Genomic DNA, 24,484 nt, shown 5'->3' on the forward strand with positions numbered 1-24,484 from the left:
TAACTGAGACAGCAGTTTTCAGAACAAGAGCATATGACAAAAAATACATTCATCCTGAGTCTGGCTAACTTGAGAGGAATGAAAAGAAATTTTAAAAAAATTCCTAGAAGACTAAATGAAAATTATTAATTTCTACAAGCAGTAAGACTTAAGGAAGTAAATGGAGTTTTCTTCTTTAGGCTTGGGTTTCTTGATGCATGATGCATAGAGGTTAGAATTAAAATTATTTTAATTCCAGTGTAAATTTGAAAAATGGTGATTTAAATTGGCCTTTTTTTAATCCTTAGGAAGGGTGTTTTAACTGAAAAACTATTGTTCAGGCTATATTAAAAGAAATGTGTGTTTATGCATAAATACATACATTTATATCCTTTCTTTGCAAGTATAGGAAGGTATGGAGAGTTCATGGAGCCCAAGAAACTGAAGAAGTATCCTGATCAAGTCCTGTCCGGGAATTCTGCAGGCTGAAACAGAATTTTGGAACCCATCCTAAACTAAGGTTAACCTTGTGCACATTCCAAAGGGAAAATGCAGACACTCACTAAAGAATGGCTGCTTCTATAATAAGTTCTGTATTTAGATATCAAAAGTTCACCTATGCTTTGCTTTACTGTATCAAAGCCCTGCTTGACCTATTGTGTTTTGACTCTTGCAGATGAAACAAGTTAAGGGTGCCCTCCTGGCCTGCCCTGAAGATGTGTTCTTAAGGATGTTGCAGTGCCCGGAAACTGCACTCTCTGGGACTGGTGGAAAAGGACTCCAGCATAACGTTCCCAGCTGTAATCATGCAGTCAGGGGCTGTTCTGACCTTGATTTCCTGGAGCAGGAAGCCATCCTGCGTTCAGGTACGGACGGGGTTTGGGGTTTGGCCGCTTGCCGTTGTGTGGCTTCAGGCTGCAGTGGCTCCCCTGCCCTGGGGTCCTGGCACTGCTGCCACCGTACGGGGCACCAGACTGCTGCTCTGCCTCCAACACCCTCCCTGCTCAGCCACAAGGGACCAGCTCTCTGCTTTTCTGCAGTTTGTCCTGTTTGTATCTGGCCAACAAGAGTGCTCTGTAACTGGTGAGTAATTCAGCGGCTGACCTCTCAGGGATGCCTGGAATTCCTGACTCTTGAGTCATCCTGCATTTTGCCCTTGGAGGCAGTTTGTAGCTCTTCTCTCAGTCTTAATTTATTTTTTTTCCCCTGTCCCCTAGAAACAAACACCTTTGCGCCTTCCTTTCATACTATGTCCGTGGTCCAACCTTCATTCCCTCTAAGAATTTTTCAGCTAAGCCTTAAAATTTCTGCCCTGCTTTGCTGTAAAAGAAACTGTGTTGCTGTAAGAAGATAGTTGTGTCCATCTTCATTATTGCTACTTTCTACTGCCAAAGCAAACTGTTCTGGATTACCGCTTTTGAATTACGAGGTGAAAGAGCCATGCTAGTTTAGTGTGAAATTCTGTCTAGTGTTTACATAATTTATTTACCATCAGGACTTTAATGTGCTCTGTAAATTTGGAATCGCAAATGCACTAATGAATACTGTTCTGCTTTCAAAAGGTGTGAGAGTGACAAAGGACCTTTCAGTGCTCTGAAAATGATCATAAATAGTCTGTCATTTTATGCACTCCCATTGTGTTTGTTCTGCTCTTGTATCAAAGTGCAGGGGAAGAGGAGCTAATGTGCCAAATTGCAGAAGATGAAGGCAGATATGTTGCTGTAGCTCACAGCTAAAAATGAACTGTCAGACTAAGAAGTACTTCCTAATATTTGGACTTCTACTAAAGTTTGTTTTTTATAGAGGGTAGAAATGCCTCTTTCAGAGCCATCACTTTAAAGACTTCTGTTCCCAGCACTGACTAAATGATATGGCATGCTAATTCTCTGTCTCCTTTGCTTACACCTGGAGGAGAAGCCATGTGTAGTAAGGTTCCACAAGCCAATTTACTTGATGTGAAAGCTGAACATTTTGAGACTAGAATATAGTACTCGATGCTAGATGTGCTTATCTCTTCAGTATCATACCTTTCTCTACCCACAAGTATCTTTACATATGTTATTTAAAAAAATGCACAGGATTGCTAGCTTTTTACAGATTTTTAGTAGGCAACTTCATGCATTTCTACTCTTACTGAAAGAAAACGTATTCTGTTTATCATTCTCCTCTGTACAAGGTCAATTACATGCAAAGATATTTATGCAGTGATTCAAGTAAGTATTGATTCTCTCATCAGTGGAATCTGTGGTCATATTAGACATGTCAGGTCATAAAAAGCAACCATTTTAGTTTGCATTAGATGGCTAATTGCTTTTATGTGCTTCTCCTTCAAGAAAAAATGGCTTGTCAAACTCCTAATGGAATAATCTTATATTTTTTAATGAATGTGATAGTTACATTATTTGGTCTTACTATTTGTACATCACATTGCATAGAAACTTCTGGGCAGAGTACTGGACTGCAGACCTTATTGTGGGGCCTTGGCCATGTGTGAAATGACATGTTGTTACCAGGAGCCATGGATTCCAGTGACAGCTCCCCACAATAGGGGTCTGCCTATTTGCAGTGTGGGTACATACTTTTGACTGGAGTCAGAATTAATCCAATTTTCAAAGGATTATGTAAATTTATTGGAAGTTATTAGGATAGTTATTAGCCTTCATTAAGAAAATTTAAAAGATTAGATTATTTCTGTTGCTGATTTTCAGTTTGGACCATGGCCTCTCTCGTAAAATAGAAACCATCACATTTGTTTTCTACATATTATGGGAAAAAAAAAAAAGACTATAATGTTTTTTGTTTTCCAGTGTTATGCCAATTTTGTGGTAACTACAGAAAGTTTTAGCTATTTTGCTAACGTGCTGCTGTTCTTGCCTCCAGCTTCTGAAGACTATGACCCCATAAACCTCCTGTCTGCAGAGATAGCTAATGCTTTAATTGATCATTAGTACACTTTCAAAATGAGTTTCCATCTGCCAAAAGATTAAGTGTCTCAGGGAATTGACTGAGAGCAGTTTGATGCATGGAGGATAAATGCAAGTGCCTTTAAAAAGCACTGCTAGATCACAAATCCTTGAAAAACTTGGTTCTAAAATACTTAAAAGGAAAAGTAATAGAAAAGGTTTTTCCTCTGCTTTGTTTTTCCCTCAAATTAAGTATTTTTTTATATATCACTGAGAATTTGTTGCCTCATTTTCAAGAACTGAAAAGCAAAACCTCATGAAAATGCTGAATTTAACCTTAGAACAAGGCCTGCAATTTTTGGCAGCTTTAATTTGCAATGTAAATTTTTCGTTAAATGAGTTTATTTCAACTGTAAAAAAAAACACAGGAGAAAAAAAAAAAAGAAAACTTTTCCACTAGCTGTACTTAAGAATACTAGGAGAAAAATACTTCTCTGTTTTATCATGTATTTTCACATTTACTGGGATTGCTTCTCTTTCTGTTTCCTTCAAGATTTTACCTTAGTTTATTTGGAGACATTTTTACAAGTTTCCTGTTGGTTTCTCTCTGCCATTTTTTGTACAAGCTGCTTTGGGTAAGACTTCGACCACTGCAGTAACACTTACAGTTGTTTTTAGAGAAATGGTAGCTTCTTTCTCAGGTCTCTGGAAAAGCATTGCTATTAACTCAGGTAAGGACAGTTCTGACAATGCCATTCTGGCTGCATTAGAGCTGGCAGCAGTGTGGTATCAGAAAATAGGGGCACTGCAGCTGTCCTGCAGCAGTGACAAAAGGCAGAGGTGGTCAGCTGTCACCTTCCCGTGGTTATGGGTTCCTCATTCCTCATGTGGTCTTGTCCATTCCAAATGGGCACCTGCAGTGACTTTAGACTTTCTAGTGTCCTTAAATGCCTTCTGCAGTATGTGCTTTTAGCACTGCCTGCAGTTACGATCGAGGAGGTGGCAAAGGGCCTGGCATGGAACTGATGGTAAAAAGATACAGATGGATATTCCAAATTTACTTTTTTCCAAATGTCTGTCTACTCTTCCTCTGATTTGCCACTCAGGTTACAGCAAAACTGGTCTAAATGCACCATTTTGTGTATATTCACTAGTGGTTGTTGAAACAACACCCAATTGAGGCTGTAATTACAGTGAGTGGAAGGCAAAGGATACTGCTTTTGCAAATAACCCTGGGAAGATTAATCTAACCTATGTACGAAGGGTTGCAATCTGTTTGCCTTGTCAGGCAAAGTGGAAGATACTGGTGGCACAATTTTTCTGTGACAGGATCTTGGAGCTGGTTTAATATAGGCTGACTAAAAAGTGAAACTTTTTTTTGACTTTATTTGCCACATGTTGATGGGGAAGTATCCATTTAGAGAATATGGCAGAAATTCTATCAAACACTTCAATGCTTGAAGAAATAAAGAGGGGAAATAAGATCTTGACTTTCAATTTTATAATAATGCAATATGAAGGCCAGATTGTAACTGTAGATGTTCATTTCAAATTTAAATATTTAGCATTTTCAGTTGTCTGTGAATACATGAAAATTTATTACATTAAGATGGAATTTAGATCTTTGACATGAAGCTGATATTTTCATAGAGTGAAAAATATCAAGCTGACATTATACTGTCTCATTTGATGACTTCCAAATGTCAGAGTGCAGTAACTTATTCATAGGGACCACCATGTCTTGTGATAGTGTCAATTCAAAAGACATTTACATCGACTTTTTTATTTAAACAGGTAAAATGGAATATGCAGAGTGGCAGAGGAGAAGGGGGAAAGACCAGGGCAAGGAAGTTCTTAATAATGGAATGGAGGCACTTCTAAGGCTAATTTCCACCACAGCCTTCTTCCTGACAGCAGCCTGGCTGTGCTGCTCCCTGCCAGCATCTTCCTCCTCCCCTGCTCAGCCTGCTCTTAGTTCTTGTCATTTCAAGACAATTTAGGGGGTTAGAAATAGCAGGATATACTCTCCTAAGAAGTACCCCCTCCTCCCCCCACCCCCGCCAGCCCTTGCTTTTAAAAGTGATTTTGTAATAATGGGACATACTGGATGATTTTGCCTGGGAGTTAATATGCCTATATAACTTAGATCAAAATTACAATGTGCTTATATAGCTTGAGTTACAAGATACCAGTATAGCCTGATGTATCTATATAACCTGATATCAATATAACTTAAAGAATGACTTTTTATATATCTATATAACCTGACATCTAGATAACCTGAATCAGTTTTTTATACCTATATAACCTGATATAAATAACTTTTTATACACGGTAATATCTAGTATATGGTTAACTAGTTGCTTAATGCTGAATAGACAAAGAAGAAGAAAAAACTCACCAGGTGGATAGCTTCAGAGATAGGTAAGTATAGTACTAATGAAAAATTGGCAAATGCAAAGACAATTAGCCACAAAACAAAGAATTTAGGCCAGTCAAGACCAGACAGACCAAGGAACACTGTAACTGCGCATGCTCCAAAGACAAAGTTGAAAAGTTCAGATGTGAAGACCTTGGAAGCCTTCGTCAAAGACTTCTGATGAGCCCCGAACTGAGGAGGCACAAGCCTCTCTAATGGTCTAATAACCCTGAGATCACACTACGTAATGTATGGCGCCTATATGATGCTGTAGTGACACAGCAACACTAAACACCAGTTCCTGTATAAACGTACCACAGTATGTGACAAAGGTGGGTCAGCAGGTAAAGATTCCCCCTCACCACCAGGCCGCTGTGAACAAATACCTGCTCTGTAGACATTGCTCTGTGAGGATTTATTTCCCGCCTATCTTTCAGGCATCATAACGGTACTGTTGGCACAGCGCTCCGCACCTTGGGGCAGGGACAGAGAGACAGGTTCGGGCTGCTGGGGACAGGACACAGGGACACGGGCACAGGGACAGGGCACAGGGCACAGGGACACGGGCACAGGGACAGGGCACAGGGACAGGGCACAGGGACACGGGCACAGGGACAGGGCACAGGGCACAGGGACAGGGCACAGGGACAGGGCACAGGGACACGGGCCCAGGGACAGGGCACAGGGACACGGGCACAGGGACAGGGCACAGGGACACCGGCACGGGGACACCGGCACAGGGACACCGGCACAGGGACACGGGCACACGGACACCGGCACAGGGCGCAGGCACAGGGACACGGGCACAGGGACACGGGCACAGGGACACGGGCACGGGGACACGGGCACAGGGACACGGGCACAGGGACACCGGCACAGGGACACCGGCACAGGGCGCAGCCAGCGGCCCGCGCGCAGCCGCCATTTTGTTCTCCTCCCTGCGGCGCGTCGGGCCGGGGCGCCCCCTGGCGGTGCAGGGCCCGCGGCCGGCAGGGGGCGCGGCGGCGCGCGCCGGCGGCCATGTCGGAGCTGGCGCGGGAGGAGCTGTCGGCGCTCGCCGCCATCTACTGCGAGCCGGGCGCCTGCGAGGTGCTGGCGGCCTCAGGTGATGCGGCCGCGCTCCCTGTCCCCAGCCCGGGCTCTCCCCGCCCGACCGGGGCCCTGGGGGACGCGCTCGGGGCCGCTCCCGGCGGGGCTCAGCACGGGCTTGCCGCGGTGCCCGCCCCGCCGGTGTCTGCGCTGGGCGCCTCGCTTGGGGCGCGGGGCCCGCGGGCCCGGCTCGGTTCTGGGCAGGGACCTGCTCGGGGCCTGGGGCCGAGCCTGGGGCAGCGCTGGGAGCGCTGGCTGCTCTCTGGGCAGACAAGCAGGTGAAGCTTGTTTACGAGACCGTGTATTTGTCTGGCAGTACTGAGTAGGGTACAGCTGTTGCAGTGCATGAGAAACATTGGGTTATCTCTGTATTTTTCTGGGTAAGCTGACTACCTGGGCACTGTGATGTGCCAGATGTTACTCCTGCTTCAGCCAGATGTGTACGGCTGTAGGTTTTACAGGGTGCCCAGGCTGCTGTGCCGTGTCTGCCGGGGTTTGTAGTACTTGCTCCCATCAGCTGCTGGATGCTGTAGACAAGGAGTGCAGGGAGTGTAGATGCCTCGATGGTTTCTGCGCCACCTATGGTGACCAATGATCACAACACAGTACTAAGAGATGGTTTTTTTCAGTCTGTGCAGTACAGTGTTGTGAAGATGCCCCTTCAGCATCAATCTCAGTAGTTCCAATGTACAGTAGCAGCTCGGTCAGGCTTAAATGTCAGGTAGGATATGCAAGTGTTGGTGTCTAGATCCAGGCCACTCCTAAATTTTGTGCCCACCACAGATGTGACAACTCGTAGATATTTTTTGGAGAGAGATACACATGCACATATACACACAGAGTAAGCCTGTATTGTGTACCGCAGGTCCCTGCTGTGTGGGAGCCCTTGCAGAGTTCTGCCCAGCACAGTGATGGACAGGAAGCAGCTTCCTGCTGGTTGGACGGCAGTGAAGTCCTGGGGAATGCTGCTAAAGATGCATGTAGGGGCCTGCTGTCAGATTTGGTCTGCATATGTACCTATTCAGCCCTAAAGAACTGGGGTTGATAAGGAGACTTTTTTTTTACTGTGAGGGTGACTGGGTGCTGAGGGCTGCTGGGAGAAATTGTGGAGTCTCCCTCACTGGAGATACTCAGAATATGTGGATATTGTCCTGGGCAGCTGTCCTGTTGTAGGTGACTGTGCTTGAGGGGAGAGTTTGGATGAAGGCATTAATGTCTGCAGAGAGCACAATTAACCACAGTAATCTAAACCCACCAATTTCGTATCTAGATACACATGACACACCTCCTGCTCCAGTGCAGGCATGTAATGCTGCCATTTAATTTTTTAATTGGTATTTAGGGTTGTATCTTTAAAATATGATTGATGAAATGTTTCAACTGAGCTTTATTTTTAAGTGAAAAATTCCAAGAATGTTATTTTGGGCTTAGTTTGAAAAAGAAGTATCCAGGCTTATCAGATGTTAATCTAAAAAAACGTGAGCATATCTGAACATTGCACATACGCATCTGTTCCTCTAAATCTGTTGAGAAATACAGGCACATTCTTCTCTGTGCTTCATATATGGAAAAATGATTTTGTATTTATAAGTTACCGGAATCTAAAAGGTTTAAAACTCCTGCTGGACATAAAGTGAGGTGCCACAAGTGCACAATGGGAGTAGACTGTTTTATTTATATTGATGTTATGTGATCTTGGAGGGCCTTTAACCAGGCTGTATTCATGATATGGTAGGATCAGGTATATTTGATTGGTTTGCATAGTTTTCTACTGGAATTGAAAAGATTATTTTACAATAATGATTATTGGTATTTTTCTTATTCTTGGAATTTACTTGTTGGAGCTGCAGAATCTCTAGTCAGTATACAATTAACTTGTGCTCCAGTCATTAGATTACATTTGCTTTATCTCTTCAAACCATGTAAATTGTCATTGACCAAGGGTGCACAGACATAACTTCCAGGAGTCTGTTATGTTATGCAATCTCTAAGACATTAAGAGTAATTTGTGTGTAGATCCATGGGATCAAAAAGGAGGCCACTGGGGATTTGTGGTTTTGAGGAATGTAAGAGAATGCTTTTACGGGTCTCTTGGTATGGTATAAACTTTGGTTTTTTGGAATTTAACAATGAAATATTCAGAATGTAAAATGTGTATTTATCAAAACCAATGTGTGGATGAATTTAAATAAACTAATTACAGCATATCTTTTTTACCTTACATATCTATTTGCAAAGATTAGTGTTACAGATATAAATCCATAATTTAATTGTTAATCTCTTTCTTTTGGTCTGTTCACCAAGCTTGTTATAAAAATATATTTAGATATTCTAAGCTTGTACATTAGTAGGTGCCATTTTCTGAATTTAAAAATAGACTGCATGTGTTGCATAAAATGCCTTTGGGCAGGAGAGGAGGGGGATATCTGTCTGGTTGACATGGAACATAAGAAAAAATCTGAAGTATGCTAGAGCTAAATATACTGATAAGCATGCTGCTATAGGGGGAAATGAGTTAAAATGTATTGAGTTTAGTCTGATTAGCACATTAAATGCCAGCAGAACAGTCATACCCAACCTTTTATTTCAGAAATAATCATCATGTTGCTGTGAAGACAACTCAGCCCTTGTAGCATGTGCAAACAAAGGAAATATTTCTTTGGAGCCAGGTTGCGCAGGGCGCCGGTGGTTTGCTCTTTGTTCTGCCAGTGTCTGCAGCGCTGGTGCAGAAAATGGACGCTGCAGGGTTTAAATAAACTTAGATGCTGCAGCCCTGCAAAGGTTTTGAACTGATTCTTCTTTTTGAAAGTAAGTCTGAAGCAGATGTAAATGAGCACAGCTGGGCTTTTCCTGATGGCTCAGGGTGATACACCTTGGGATGCGAGGCTGTTCTGCCTCCTTCAGATTAATTCATCGCAAGGAAAGGTGTGAGATTTTTGCACGTTTAAGAATAACATCCCTGCAGCAGGAGGCCCTTGTCGGAGGGGCAGTGTTGGTCTGTCTGTCCCTCTGTTGCTTCTGAGTTGGTGAGATCTGTTGTGACAAGCTAGTGGAAAAATCTTGGGAGGATTATCAGAAAGGTAACATGTTTTTCTGTCACTGTAATTAAGCTGGTGATAGAGTAGTGTTTTGCAACTTATATAGGCTGTGCATTTTAAAATCTTGTGGCAACATAGTTTAAAACAAAGTGATTTGCAGCAGGATTTCAGTAATGCTTGCCCCATTCAGACAGGTGCCCTCTGGCTGTGTACCAGGTGGGGCTGCCCTGAGTGGGGGCAGCTGAGGGGCATGGGGCAGCAGCAGTGTCTGGTGCAATGGTTGTGTGTGCCAGGAGGCTGCTGGAAGCCCCAGGACATGCAGGGCAGGTTTGCTGCCCGTGTCTGTGATTATGTGTGCTGAGCCCAGCGTAACGGCAGAGGAGCTACTGCTGCTGGTGCCCAGGAAGAAACATTTGTCAGGGCAGCAGAAGACAGAAATTAGGAGTGGGAAGGCTTGAGGTCCTCCTCGGTAGCTACTGACCATGTGCAAAAGTCTTCTTCTGAGGCTGGTGTTTTTCTGAGAAATACATTTGTCTTAAAAGTAGTATGGAACCTTTGATAGGCACTTGGATGATAGAAGACAAACTCCTGTTGGCAGGAAATGATTCTTTTGGCATGTGGTGCCTATAAATATGGACATGGTTGGGTGTGATTTCATTGAATTCACTGGAATTGCATCTACTGCTTTCACCACTGGATTTGATTTAGAGACTTCATAGTACTGCTAGAATTTGATTTTTGTTGGAGGGTTTGCTGATTTTATTTTGTGACTTCTCCGACCTTGAGAGTTCTTTGTGTGACCCAGGAAGGAGGTTTGAAAACAAGACTTTGGATAAGCTCTCTAAAGTACTTCTATCTGTCCAAGTCACTTTTAAGTTCTTTTACTTTTTTAAGGTTTCAAATATAAAATAGTACATTTTATGTGAGAGGCACTTTGAGAGGTTGGTTAGTGGCATCAGTAATACTAATCAAACATAATTCATCTGACTGTCATGTAAAAGAAGGTAAGGTAAGGTAGAGGGGGAAGAGTGCAAGTCACTTCAAAAGACCTGCTCTGAAACTCAGCTCTCCTCTAATCTGCCTTTCAAATCTGGCTTCTCCTGCCCTCATAGAGTGAATCAACCTGACATTTTAGCAATTTTTGAAAGAAAAGGAGTGAAGTGTTTAGAATGCATCAAAGGGGTGAAGCAGAGAACATCTGAAGAAGATCATCTTTTGTCTGATTGATACCCTCTTACTTCATGGCAGAGGAGCGAAAATAGGTTATGTCTTTGTCTGTGCTTTTCACTTGGTCAAGTTTTGTATTGTTTTTCTGTGAAACTTCTAGTTAAGAAGGCTTAATTTAATGAAATACTGTAAGTAACTTTCATATTAAGCATCTTTCATTATATGAAGTATCATGATGATGTGATCTTCAGCTTTTCCTGCTATGTACTTAGTGTATCCTTTTCACTCTGAAAATAATTCTATTCTTCAGTAGACCTACAACAGATTTTGTGCAGCTATGACGATATAGAAACATACATTAATATGAGTACATGCATATTTATTATATATGTAGTATCTAGGGTCAGGTTTCTGACAGAGATGGTTTTCTTATGTCAGTCCAGCTGTTGTAGAGGAGTTGGCAGAAAAGATTTACATGTATTTTCTCTGCAAGCTGTAGGGGACAAAGGATCTGACTTCTTTCTTTCCAAGTCTTTGCTTAGTGTGGAACTGCTTTTGAGTGATTGTCTTAAAAAATACCTGGTGTAAGTCTGTTTGCCTTGCATTAGTATTGATGTTAGAAGTCTTACGGATTTCTTTAAGGGTAAACTTAGGGCAGTGCTGAGTCCATCCAGAAAAGTCACTATTTTCAGTTGTCCTTGCTTTTGCTGTTGAGCTGTGGAAGCTGAGTTATGTGTTTGAGAGAGACAATTCTTTATTACTGGCTTGTCTAGACTTTGAAAGAGCCAAAAGGTGTGAATGCTTTTTAGAATGTGTTAATAACTTTTCTTCTACTATGTTATAGAAGTGTTTCATTTCAGGATTCCCTGCAGGTATAGCTTGAGCCATTGGTTGCAAGCTCCCACCCTGCAGAAAAAAAACCCAAAAAACCACCCCCTTTTATTTTATAGGAAATGTCAATTATTTGAGTTGAATTGTAAAAGAAAATAACATGATTTAATGATATATATGTATTTCAACTTCAAGCAAACTATTAAGGTTGGAGTTTTCTTTCTGTTTTCCAGAGATACATGGAATCTCATTTCGAATTCAAATCAGTGTGAAAGAAGTGCTGGATACAGATGTATGTTTAAAGCTGTTATTTCATTTACCAGTCAATTACCCATCAACTCTACCAGATATTTCTGTTAACTCAGACCAGCTTACAAGGGCCCAGTGCATGGATGTGAAAGAGAAATTACTTGAACAAGCAAAGAAGCATCTTTCTGAACCCATGGTACACGATCTGATTCTTTGGGTACAGCAGCATCTTAAAGAAGTCATTAAGCAATCAGCAGCAGTTTGCAATGAAAAAACTACTTTGTCAAAAGGAACAGAAGATGGTATCTGGATGCTTCTTTTGCATTTAGATCACATGAGAGCAAAGGCAAAATATGTGAAAACTGTGGAAAAATGGGCTTCAAATCTAAGGCTGACTGGAAGACTGATGTTCATGGGCAAGATAATATTGATTCTTCTTCAGGGTGACAGGAGCAGCATTAAGGTGCAGGAACAATGAATGCTGACTAGTTTTATCGATTTACCACTGAAACCTCCATGCCTGAATATTTTGTGTGTGTTTTTTTAAGATTAACAATTTTGGAAGCCAATTGATCATTATGAGAGTAGGAAGACCCAGCAACTTTATTCTGTATTTAAGAAAAAGAAAGTGTTCTATTCTGTCTACAGTGGTAGCTGTAGACCTGTGGCCTGTATTGCTTTGCTTCCCACTGGAATTATACCCTCATATCCCTTTGTTTCCTGACCTTAATATACCTAGATTCAGTTTCCTATATTTCCCAAATGCCCCAGGAAGTGGAAAAATTTTTGGTGAGGAATTAATAATAGGCATATTTCTAAATCATTACTAACGGTCTCTTTCCTTGACTTAAAATCACGTGCTACTCCTAGTGCATGCCTGGGCTTTGAAATTCTTGTCTGTACGTACAAACTCCCACTGTCTTAGGTGGGTTTTTGTGGTGATGTTGGAGGAGAATGTTTTGGCTTTTTAACTCATGTTGTCTTAATCAGTTAGGCCTGCTTAGAACTGATGAATAGAAGCAGTTGTACACTTTTTGGCATGGCACTGTCAAAGTTTGATTGCTATGTTCTGAAAAAAAGACTACATTTTGAGTGAGCTTTTGCATTTTACTAAACTTTGGAAATACTAGGTGACATTTAATATTTTGGGATTTTTTTGTCATTTAGGAGTACTTGATTCTTCAGAAAACTTCTAAGATAGATGTGGACTCAAGTGGAAAGAAATGCAAAGAGAAAATGATGAGAATACTTTGTGAGACAGAAGTACAGTCCCAGCATAAAAGGTATCATTTAGTACTGTTGTGCATAGAAAAGTAACAGAATCGATAATTACATTCTGACAAATCCAGGCATATTCATGAGTTTCCCTTTTACAATGTAGGTTTCAGACGTTTGAAGTCAAAGAATACTCGGCACCGGAGGAGCTACAAAAGGAATTTGAAACTGCAGGACTTACAACTATTTTCTCTGAGTTTGTGCCTCCTCTCTTAAAATAAAAGAAACCACTGGACCTTTGACCAAAGCAGTAATTGACTGCAGATGCTGATGGAAGACAGAAGGACTAACGTGGCAAAACAATGTTGAAGCTTTTTTAAAAATTTTTTTTGCAAAAAATACCAGTAGTAGTCATCCTTTTGCAAGAAAAAGGCAATTAATACATTAAGAGCTGGTAATTTTTTGACATTTATGGCAAAAATCAATGTGATGTTGGTTGTTTTAATTGCATGGCAAGCATGAGAGACTGGGAAGAAATAATGCTAAAAAAATAGTCTTATAGTCAGACTCTGTTTTATAGTCTGTGTTTTTCAATGTTCTGTTTCTTCTCTCTCATGGTAGAATTTGTCAATAATGGCCTGTGAGAATGCATGATTAATTTTGTTTTGGAAGACTGTATGAAGATATTTCCACAAAAAACATAGCAAAACCACATTTGAATACGTGAGGACAGCATATACTTAATGTCCCTTAGGAGTTCATATGCAAATTTTTTATTCTCCCTTTATTGACTACAAATACTAGATAGCTGATTTGAAGAAAAAGCTCATGTCACTTGAGGCCTGAAAAAAATTAGAAGTGTCTTTTAGAATGTTAGTTTTTATTTTAAAATTTGTAAAAATATCCACACGGAGGATTTAAATTGATAAAAAGCTGAGGTAGAGCCAATTGTGTATTTTCTTTGATAGTTTACAGATGTCTTTTTGCACTTTATCTGGTTTTACTGTCTGTGCAGCTTCAGTTATCTTGATTCAATTAAACTGTTGGAGCAGTAAGTCTTTCATGTTGTCTTTCATGTTTACAGACTTCAGTCTTCCATCTTTCAAGGCTTCTGCCAAGTTGGTATTTTTGTTTATTTGGGTTTTTTTGGATTGGTCACTGGCGTTTTCCAACCTGTAATTTTTTAAATCAGTTTTTTGTGTTTTACATCAGTATAGGTTTACCAGTTATATGCATAATTTATGAATTGTGCAAATTGTACAAGTTCTGTTTACCTAAGGAGGTTTGAATATTTTTTTATTACGATTATTAATGTGTGTCCTTTGGTTTCTATTTTACCTGAAACCGTTCTCTAACAAGACTAGATAAATTATCCAGTAATAAAAATTTTGCAATCGCGATTTTCTTAGTAGCTAGCACTGCCATTTGCCATTTCAATTGGCTTTAGCATGTAGCATATGCTTTACTGCTCTCTAAAATTTTCAGAAGCAAAATGTCTCATGTATTCTGTAATTAAACAGATTTGATCAATTCAGTATAAACTAATTTATTTCCATTGTTCTGGGGGAAGACCGGTACTGTTTTTTTAGTTCCGAAAGTGAGGTTTGGCAAATAATTATGTAAGATCTGATTTCCTGTTTCATGCTCAGACCATGAGATCATACCTCTTCCTTTATATATTCTAGAAAAGCAACTAAAGCAGACTAGAAAGAGTTTTATATTTTACTGTTTGAATTATCAGATGCATAAAGGGTTGTATATTGTTTGAAAGTTTTCTGAAGTTTTTCAGGAGTTTGGTGATTTTCCTAAGGCAGAATGTCTCAAATATGTATGTTATTTTATGTACTGATGCAGATTTACTGAGATAGTTGCAAAGTTCTTCTTAGTGACTCATGTTTACTACATACAGTACTTCAGGCTCAGTAGAAAAGAGACTGGGTTGAACAGGTTTTACAAATCTGTTCTATATTATTTTGAAATTGCTTCTTGAGGGACAGGAAATCTAATTTTCTATCATTTTAAGTGCATGTGAAGATGAATTCTTACTTTTACAAAGAAGAACAAAACAGAAGTATCTTTAAAATATTGAAATGACATGTATTTTGAATTACAGTTTCCAGAATCGAGCTATTCTCAGGTGTTGAAAAAATGTGTGTCCGTGCAGTATAAAGTTTTGAAAAGCTGCAAAGGGTCTCTCCTTATACTGTGTGACAGATCTGACAAATACCAAACTCAAGAAAAGCCCTATACATGTATAGCATAAGAAAACATAATCAGTATCTCTCTGCAAAACTAAATGTTGTAAGATTTCGCCAGATGCATTGTAGATTTGCAGACTTAGGAATCAGGTTGAATGGCATTACCTACTCGTGTGATCTCAAAATGCGTGCAACTTCAAAAATAATGGAGGCATAAGTTATTGTGCCTTTCTTGCAAGATTAGATGCAGATTTACTGAAGTTTTCCTCTCTACTAGAAAAGCCTTTTTTAGTGTCAGTGGCTGCCAGTTGCACTTGAATATAAGCCCATGTATTTTTTTGAGTTTTACTGCCTGATGCCTTCTTGGTCAACTGGTTGGCCAGAGCTGGCATTCTGCAACAGCCAGTTAAAAAGATAAAGTTACAATTGGGTAAGTTGCAGCTCTCTCATCTTCCTGCCAAGTGAAGTTGTTGTAAGAAGCTGGACCATTCTTTGTTTCAGGAGTTGGAAAATGCAGTTTATACAATGGATTTTTACCATAGCTGAATTTGTTATTCACTAGCTCATACTGGACAAATCCACAAGTTCACTGTAGGAAAGGACTACAATTTATAGCTTGGTTTGATGTGCTTCAGGAGAATTACAACTCTGATCAGCTTGATACAGTTCAGACAGCAGAGAACATGAAAACTGATGTCAGTCTGATTCTGTTAAAGCAAATGCTTTTGCCTACCTATCAATCAGTTATTTTGAAGAGTAAGAGGATATCTTCTGTTCAGACAAGTAAACAATATTTTTAAAGGCTATTCTTTTGGAAGGATGTTGCAGCTGTCTGTTATATGATGGTTTGTTTGCATTCATTGTAATAAGAGATGAGCTAGCCTGTGAGCCTCTGGGGCACAGAAGTCATCAGAATGGGCCCTGTGGTGCATGTTCTGCCTTCCAAGGGAGCTGAGGCAGACACAGAAGAACAAAATGCACAGATACAGAAGAACAGGAAGCAAGGAAAAAATGCATAATTGTGTAAAAAGTTAGTGAAGTGTATGTAACTATTGGAATCTGACAATTTAGTTGCAAGGAAGAAGAAATCCACAAATTAAAGGTAATTTAACAAATTAGAAGCTAGCTTTCTTGTGGATGTGGTGTTATAAATAGTTCTTCAAACAGCCTGGTCAGTAAAGCCTTGTTTTCTGTGGCATTGCTAGTTTCTAAGCTATAGCACACACGAAGCCTTCCCTGCAGGAGATACAGGTGGGTTCCCCTGTGCCTGGTATTGATTGTGCATAAATTGATTATTTCTTGCATAAATCTTTAAAAGTATGAATAGCATTTTTTCACCTATTACCTTTGTCATCAAAGTCATTGGTACTTGGTTTCTTTCAGGTTGTTAACCTCATTTTAATTGAAATTACTTAAATTCAAAATTTCTAGGAACTCTGTAGTATAAACATGCTTGCTTCTGTATGGACAGCACAGATGTGTAACCATCATTTCTTTTTAAAATCAGGCTAAAATGAAAGATGTTGTAATAGGAATGACAACTTAAAAAATCAAGTTTTTTAGGACAAAACTGAGGTTTGATTGGTCTTTTTGAATACCTTGGCTTATTATTGAAGAAAACTAAAAATAAGTTGAGGAAACAAGAATGATCCAGAAGAGGGAAATAATGAGGGATATCATCAGTATTGGGAATTCACCTGGTTTTCATATTTAGTGTCAGTACCACCACCCCTTAATTTGTTATTTGATGTTATAGGGAGGACAGGACACTGTAAGAACTCATATATGAAAATCCTTGACACAAATTAAAAATAACTGAAAGTAGATATTATTTTTTTGTGAATAAGGCTGATTTTTGTGGTTTTGTAGTTACATCTCATTTTCCTAGAGTAAGAGTATTTCTCTTTCTTTGGGTGTGAATGACCCACCAAAATCCACTGAAATGAGTATAAATTATATGCAGAGGTACTGTAATGAGCCTTAAGAAACTTCACAGTGGAAAAAATATTTTGTTTGCATTGTTTCTTTTAAAAATAGTTTAATAAACCCTACATACAGATGATTTAAAGCCTAGTGTCCCTTGATTTGTTCAGCTTTATCTGTGAAAATACAAACATAACCATGCTATAGTACATTTGAAATAAGATGATGAAATGTTGCACTCACTGTATTTCTGCCAGAGTTTGAGACTGAAATTGCTTATATTATGAAATAGTGCAATTGCTGGAATCAACTTTAATATATCTTATAGTAGTACTAAGCATTATCTTCCTGTCTTTTTGTGTATAACACATGTAACACTGGCAGCACTCTGCTATGGTGTTGTATTTTGTATGTATACTTAATTTTTTGTTATCTTATGCAAGAGTTATGATTGTTTATATTCTTAATTATAGACATAAATGGAACTTGGAATATAAATATGCTGATAGCATTTTGCAGCTATTGTTCTCTGCTATATTCATGTATTGGCTTTTATATTAGTTTGTGTTGTCTGACTTCAAAGTATTAATCTGCAGTGAAGAGAACTCTTCAGGGTGACAGAAAAATTTGCCTAAAAGACATTAATTTAAGGAATTATTTGGACTCTAAAGATGAATCCTTTAATGTTTTGAGTTAATTATGCACTTGGATGCTTTAATTTTATGCTAATAAGGTAGCAACTGCTGCACTTTTGTATTTTCTTTGTATTTCTTAATGCAGTACCAGTAATCAGTTTGTATCCTGTGTTACAACATAGCTGATCATGGAATTTGGGTCAATATTTTATTAGTATTTTCCATTATAAATATCTAGGATTCTTTATATGTATACATTATTGTCTATTATAACTTGAATGCAAAGCATTATTTTAGGATGAGACTCATTACAAAAGAGCTCTGCATGAGAACAATAACTCTACTTTATGCTGCTTTTCCTTTTGTCAACTTTTACATTCCTGCAGCTATGGGATGCTGTCCAAGGATGAGAGTTTTCTGGAGCTGAGCTTAACAGGCCAACCCAGTGTGTTACACAAGATCTCGGTGCCAGCTGGGTGGAGCAGGGTGCAGGGTGCTCTGCAGGCCTTTGTGGGACCACTTTTGATAATGTTTAGCTGCCACTGAAGGGATTAGCTGGATATTTCTGGAACTTCGTGTAGAGAATCAATGGAGTGAATTCCACCAATGCAGAAGAGATGAGTGGTTGGCTGCTGCTTGAGCTGAGCTGTACATCAAATGCCACGGAGGGTAATAAGCTGAAGTTTACACATACGCTAATCCCAGGGAACACTGCACAGCAAAATCAGTGCCACAATTTTAAGACTGAAGATAGTAAACTCAATGTACTTCAACCATTTTTTAGTTGTGCTTAGAAAAAAGACAAACATAAAATTATTTTGTTGGTCTCGTGATCTGTTACTCATCTGTACAGAGGCAGGGTGCATTTTTAAGGGAGATGGTGGTGCTATGACTACCTTTCAGCCAAGATACAATAAAAAACAGTTCTTTTTTTTGAAGTAAAATAACTGAGTTGCTTGTGAGAACACTGTCCACGTGAGGTACTGAACAGAAGCTGAGCTGTATGGATTGAGCTGTGCCAGAGGCTGATTTTTATTTGGTGGAAGTGGAGGTGTTAGAAAGGAACAGATGACAATAAAAACACTGGTGATGTGGCTCTCAGAGAAGCCAAAAGGAAGGGATTTTTGCATTGATTTCTCTCTGGAAAGACGTTTCAGAGTATGAGTAAAGAAGTTGCTACTGTATCTGAGCTTCAAGTAGAAATGTCTGAAATAAATATGCAGTTTCATTGTCATTTTCTCTTTTTAGCAGAACCAGCGTGTAGAACTGAGAACAAGTAGCGGAAGTTTTCACAAGTATAGAAATGACAAACCTCACTCAAGAGCTGTAGGCTGTCCATGGAGGAATTAGTGCAGTTCTTAGAAATTGTTCTCAAATGACTCAGAAATGACAGAGACTTTCTAGAGGCAACAAACTCCAAAAGTCTCATGGTTTAAAAACCAGGCTGTTGTGGCTTCAAGCAGTTGGGAAGATTGATGGAATAGGTGACCAGCAGCTCCCAGAAGATTTTCTACAAAATTTGGGCATTCTGGAAAGCAAAGGCTAAGGGGGTTCACAAATCACTTTTGGGGAAAAAAGATTTTGCTTATTTGTGGAATCGGAGAATACAGGTAAGTGTTTAATTTTTACAAGACTTTTTCTACATTGATACTGCAGACACATGGTATAGAGATTTTAGATGGTCCTTGCTCAGATAGTATCTAATTCTTGGGAACCTGATGTATTTCAGTTCCACATCAATTAAGATTTTTGGGTGATATTGGTGGTCAGTGACATTAAAAGATTTAAGTACTGTAAACCTGTTCTGGATCAGGGACTTGCTCTGGAATTGAGAAACAGCTTTTAAGTATGAATTAGACAAGGCACATCTAAGAAGAGCAAAAACAGGAGGGGAAGAAAACACTCCACTGAAATAGCTGCAAGAAATCCAGAAAGTCATGTTTGTGAGGTAGTGGTGTGGCAAAGGAAAACTCAGGGTTACCCTTGCATTGACAAGGAACCAAATGCTGTAAACTCAGCTGGGTGCAAGGGTGTCAGTCAGAATTTCTGGGCTGTACAGTTCTTGGCACAGTATGTGTGTCTTCTCTGCCAGCATTGCACCAGATTATTTTTTTCACCCTCTTTAATTTTTTAATTTATTTGAAGGCATGTGCAGGAAGGGAGTTTGCTGTGAATTCTGTTCTTAGATACTACAGGTTTCCTTGAGAGTAATTTTCAAGAAGCAGGGGAATGCTTTTTAAAACAAATAAAGCAACAGAGATAAAATCTCAGGAGAAGCTGTTAATTTACATATTGGGACTGTGGAAAAAAAAGATTTATCACAAGAAGAAGAGTCATAAAGCCGAGCGGGAGTAAAGATGTCCCCTCACTGGTCCAGAGTTGCCATCTCTCCGAGCTCTGGCAGAAGCTGACGTTAGTGCTTAGCAGAGGAGAGCAGGTATTTCTACTCAGTAGTGCCTGATGCTGGCACTAAAGAGCTTTTTGTGCTGGAAGATTGGGGACAGCTAAAGGAAAAGCTTGGAAGCACAGGCAGCATGCTGACAGTTTTTAGGGTCTCAGCTTTTGGACAGTCATGAAAGCTGAGCTACTCACTGTAGCACTGTCAGTAATATCCACAGGAGCCCTGGTACTGGCTCTTATTTAACAGACCAAATCTATTAGAAAAGGTAACAAAATTGAAATTTTGTAATCATTCCCAAAGAGAGGTGGTGATTGTAGGGGGTGAAGCTGTTCAGTACTGGAGAGCGCTGCTTTTTGAAAGCTGGATAGTTTTCAGCAGCTGGGGCAATGAAAAGCTAATCTGTGGGATTTTTTTTCGCATGGTTCTTAATAGGTGTGAAAAAGAGAAAAAATATTGATTATTGCTTATATAAATATGGATAGTTTTCTAGAAATTCATTGCTAAGTTGGAACAAATGAATTGTGGATAATTGTTTATCAGCAAAAGTTTTCTTACTTTAGGTAGAATGTGAGAGTTCTAAAAGAAATTTTAACTGTTAGGTTTCTTATGGTTCTGAAGAATGAATGAGTTGCAGCTCCCTAAAAATGTCTTATTAACAACAAATCATTAAAAAACTGACACAAACATTAGAAAAATTTCAATAAACTATAGCAGAAAGCTGTGACTATAACTACTGTTATTAAGTATTTTGCAGGGACCCTTGGGACTTGCAGCAAGTGGGGAGGGAGTCAGAATTTTCTGAATAGTAATAAGAATTTTTTTTTTTTTTTCCCTAGCCAGCAGCAGGGGTTTCCATTTATGCCAACTTTCTGACAGCCAAAAGAAAAGGGATTTATTTCTGGAATACTATGAAGGGGTAACAGAACTTTTAACAAATCTGTAGGTCTCATTCATAAGTTTCAAAACCAAACACCATCAAACCCCAGAACAGTCTGTGAAAAGATTACTTTCATGGTAAAATACAGCTTGTGGCAATCTGAAGTGATAGCTTTTGGGTTGTGCACATGTATTTGAGAGATTATTGTCTGCACAGGTGCCTTCTGGTTTTGTTCTTTTTTTCCTGTTAAAGCCAGAAGGGATGCTGGAATGTGCTGAAACATTTGAGCAAGAGCTAGTATGTGAACAAATAACCTGCAGTAAACCTCAGGTCGCCACTCAAGGTCAAACACGATGTGAGTTGTTCCAAAGGTGTGCTGAGGAATACATTCAGTGCAGGGAGCTCTGGGTGAGCCCAAGCTGCAGGGAAAGGGCCTGAACTGCTGAGCCTTGGCAGCACAAAGTGCCCTTGACCTTGGCACAGCCGGGGACTGGACACTCGGAATGTGGCAGGAGCCCCCAGCCTGTGGGTTGTGAGGGGTAAAAGCCCTGGTGCTCCTTTGTTCGGGGTCCCTCCTCTGAGGCACCAGCTCCAGCTGTTACTGTGTTATTTAGGATTAAATTATCTTCAGGAACAGGAGTCTGAGGCTCTGCCATGGGACAGCAGGACTGGTAAGGAAGCTTGGTGTGACCGAGTGTGGGATGTGCAGCTGGGAAGGGAAGGGGCCTCAGCCCAGCTCCAGTGGTGCGAGAGGGACTGCCAGAGAGGCTCCTGGGTGGTCAGACAGGAACAGGGAAGTTTCCTTAACAGGGACTAGTTACCCTTGGATACAAAAAAAGAAGGGTGAATGTTGCACTGATAAACTGAAGAGAACAGGAAGCCTTGGCAATTCAGGAGGATCGTTACACAATATGGTAAAAATCAGAAATGTGCAGTGGCTAACATTGCTCTTTGGTCCATTTGGTTTCACAACCCCTTGTGTAGTGAATGCAGACAGAATGGTAATTAAAAGTCTAGTGATTATTAATTATAATTTAATTATTAATTGTAAATAAAGTTGTAGTGATCGGCTTATGATGGCAGGCAGCATTCTAAGGTTTTTTGTGATGAAGTATCATATCCTTGGAAAACTATAGCTGGCATGGTAAAGCCATTGCTTCCCATGGAGGGTGCTTGTGGCCAGGACAGGCTGGGTGTTACTTCAGTGTCTCCATTTGCCAATAATCACCTAGAAAAAAGAGCAGAGGTTTGCTTCTTCCAGGAGCAGGCAGATGCTGCGAGCAGCGTTCTCCCAGGCTTTCTCCTGCAGTTTGTGTTGGTGCAGCTGCTGGGTGAAGGGGCATCAGATGGGCAAGATTTCACTCTGGCTGGCCCAGAACTGAGGCAGTGGCTCTGGCAGCTGGGGCTGGAAGAATGGGAATGCCATGTCCGTTCTGTCCAGGCAAGGGGAGCAGAGGCTGTTCCCAGCAGTGCTTGTTCCTGGCCACCTTGGGAAGGCACAAGGGATCAGGTGGGTATCACAGCTGGATTTAGGCTGCATGAGGACTGGTACTGACAGTGCCTGTGGGGACAGCTGAGTGTCACCCCACATATATTATGTGCCACATTGTCCCATCAACTGTCCAAGTTACATGGGTGGTTTTGTGTATTTGGGCATTTCTAACCCTGACACAAGGGACTGTCTTGCTGTCATGATGATGGGAAGCTCTTAATTCCAGAGCTTTGTGCTACAAACCACCATCCTTTTGTCTTTATACCATGAAATGTCTTTCCATTTCCAAGCAGTAAGAAAATAACCAAATGGTGAAAGTCAACTAGACAGCAAAATACTGACAGCATGGGATGCAACTGTCAATCTGTCACTTATAGAAATGGAACAATAATTGTTGTTCCTCTTCAGAAATGTAGTTTATGCGGTCTCTATAAAGGCATATTATTTAGTGCAGTGCAAGGAAAATTCCTTCTTCCTATCTGAAACCAATTTAATGTTAACTGATGAAACCATTAGAAGATACTGAGCCCAATATGAGTCCCTTTGGTGGAATACATGATGTGGAGGAGTGGCTTATCTCACAAAATGCCTGCCTCCATTTTGGAGGTAATGGGTTATTTTTTCGCTTTCTTAATAATAGAGGAAGAGAGAGGGATAGATCTGCTAGAATATTCTTCTTATCATCTTTTCAGCCTATGGTCTCATGGAGAGGAATAGCTGAGAGTTGGAAGGGGAAAAATCCTGACTATTGTGCTTTCCCTGAGATAAGAAATATTTTAGAATCCCTTGTCTCATGCATGAAGCCTGGTAAAAGGGTTCCATATTAACATATGGAAGAGTTTTTGGGGAAAAACAGATCTTAGCCTCAGGAGTCTGCTTTTGACTCAGTTTGTCTGGGTGTTTTATATGTCTTTGAAAATGAATGTTAAGAGGGGGACTATGAGCTACACAAGCTGAGATGGCTGCATTGACCTCAAGAGGTGAAAGCACAATTGAAAAGGTCTGTTTTAAATGTTTAAGGAATTAATAATTGCTGAAAAGTGCAGATACTAGAAGAACAAGCATCTTATATGCCATGTACAGACAGATCTGGCACTCATGGGAGGCATTTGTGACAACAGTCTTCCAGTGGGTGACATTTATGTACATGATAAAGAGACAAGACCTCTTTATGTAAAATTTACAATGCTTTCTAATGTCATCAGTATTTTTAGGCTTACAAAACTGCCTCACTTATAAAATTAACTCCTCATGTCTGGCTATCAGCCTTTGGGAGGTGTGGAGAACAGCCCCGTGGGTGTGTGTGGCAGTGGGTGCACTGGGCAGCTGTGGAGCTGGGGACACACAGAGACACAGGACAGGATGCTGCTGGCCATGGACACGGGGCAGTAAAAATGGCTCTGGGCAAAAGCTGCTGCTGTTAGCCTGAGTGTGGCAAAATTGATGCTCAGCCTGGAGGAGACTGAGGTGAGACCTCATTGCATGACAAGGGGCAGACACTGATCTCTTTTCCGTGGTGACAGGGACAGGACCCAAAGTTGTGTCAGGGAAGATTTAGGCTGGTTATTAGGAAAAGGTTCTTCACCCAGAGGGTAGTCAGACACTGGAACGGGCTCCTCAGGGAAGTGGCCACAGCAACAGCCTGGCAGAATTCAAGAAGTGTTTGGACAACACTCTCAGGCACATGGTATGACTTGTGAGGATGGTGCTGTGCAGGGACAGGAGTTGGATTTGGTCCTGTGGGTCCCTTCCAACTCAGGATATACTATGGTTCTATGAAAGTGCATCATTATCCCTGTTTTTTCCTGAAACTGTATTTGAGAGTTGGGAGGACACTTTTTATGCGTAAGGGGCCAGCAAACAATTACAAAATGGAGAAGAAATAGTGTCAAAATACTAAATGAGGGAGGAGGAAAAAGACATTGGACTAGAAACTGATGCTAAAACCAGTGTGAGGGAAGAGAGCAGAGAGTGCCAGACAGACCATAGTGTGTTAGAGCAGAAAGTGTGAGTGGAGACCAGAGGCTGCAGCAAGGCTCTGTGTGTCTCCCTGCAGCCTCCTCTGAGC

At 40.4% G+C, this 24,484-nt stretch overlaps 1 protein-coding gene across 3 annotated transcripts; it reads left to right on the forward strand.

The window, feature by feature from the left end:
* The first annotated feature begins 6,262 nt into the window (after positions 1-6,262).
* Positions 6,263-13,945, forward strand: RWDD3 (RWD domain containing 3). 3 transcript variants are annotated; one of them, XM_072932520.1, is made up of 5 exons: positions 6,313-6,406; positions 7,256-9,198; positions 11,660-12,138; positions 12,843-12,958; positions 13,057-13,945. In XM_072932520.1, the coding sequence occupies exons 2-5, from the start codon at positions 9,153-9,155 to the stop codon at positions 13,169-13,171; spliced, it is 756 nt and encodes a 251-aa protein (XP_072788621.1). In that variant the 5' UTR covers positions 6,313-6,406; positions 7,256-9,152; the 3' UTR covers positions 13,172-13,945. The 3 variants fall into 3 exon arrangements, with proteins under 3 accessions (XP_004176258.5, XP_072788621.1, XP_072788622.1); XM_072932521.1 differs by lacking the exon at positions 6,313-6,406 and adding an exon at positions 6,569-6,668; XM_004176210.6 differs by lacking the exon at positions 7,256-9,198 and having other exon boundaries at positions 6,263-6,406.
* Positions 13,946-24,484: the final 10,539 nt, after the last annotated feature.

This window comes from Taeniopygia guttata, chromosome 8, assembly GCF_048771995.1.
Source record: "Taeniopygia guttata chromosome 8, bTaeGut7.mat, whole genome shotgun sequence".
Classification (NCBI taxonomy): Eukaryota; Metazoa; Chordata; class Aves; order Passeriformes; family Estrildidae; genus Taeniopygia; species Taeniopygia guttata.

Excerpts from the sequence above, each read along its gene's own strand:
- RWDD3 (XM_004176210.6), top strand. The coding sequence starts at position 6,322 with ATGTCGGAGCTGGCGCGGGAGGAGCTGTCGGCGCTCGCCGCCATCTAC. Across the intron at positions 12,139-12,842 it reads GTGACAGGAGCAGCATTAAG|GAGTACTTGATTCTTCAGAA; the intron begins GTGCAGGAACAA and ends TTTGTCATTTAG. Across the intron at positions 12,959-13,056 it reads GTACAGTCCCAGCATAAAAG|GTTTCAGACGTTTGAAGTCA; the intron begins GTATCATTTAGT and ends TTTACAATGTAG.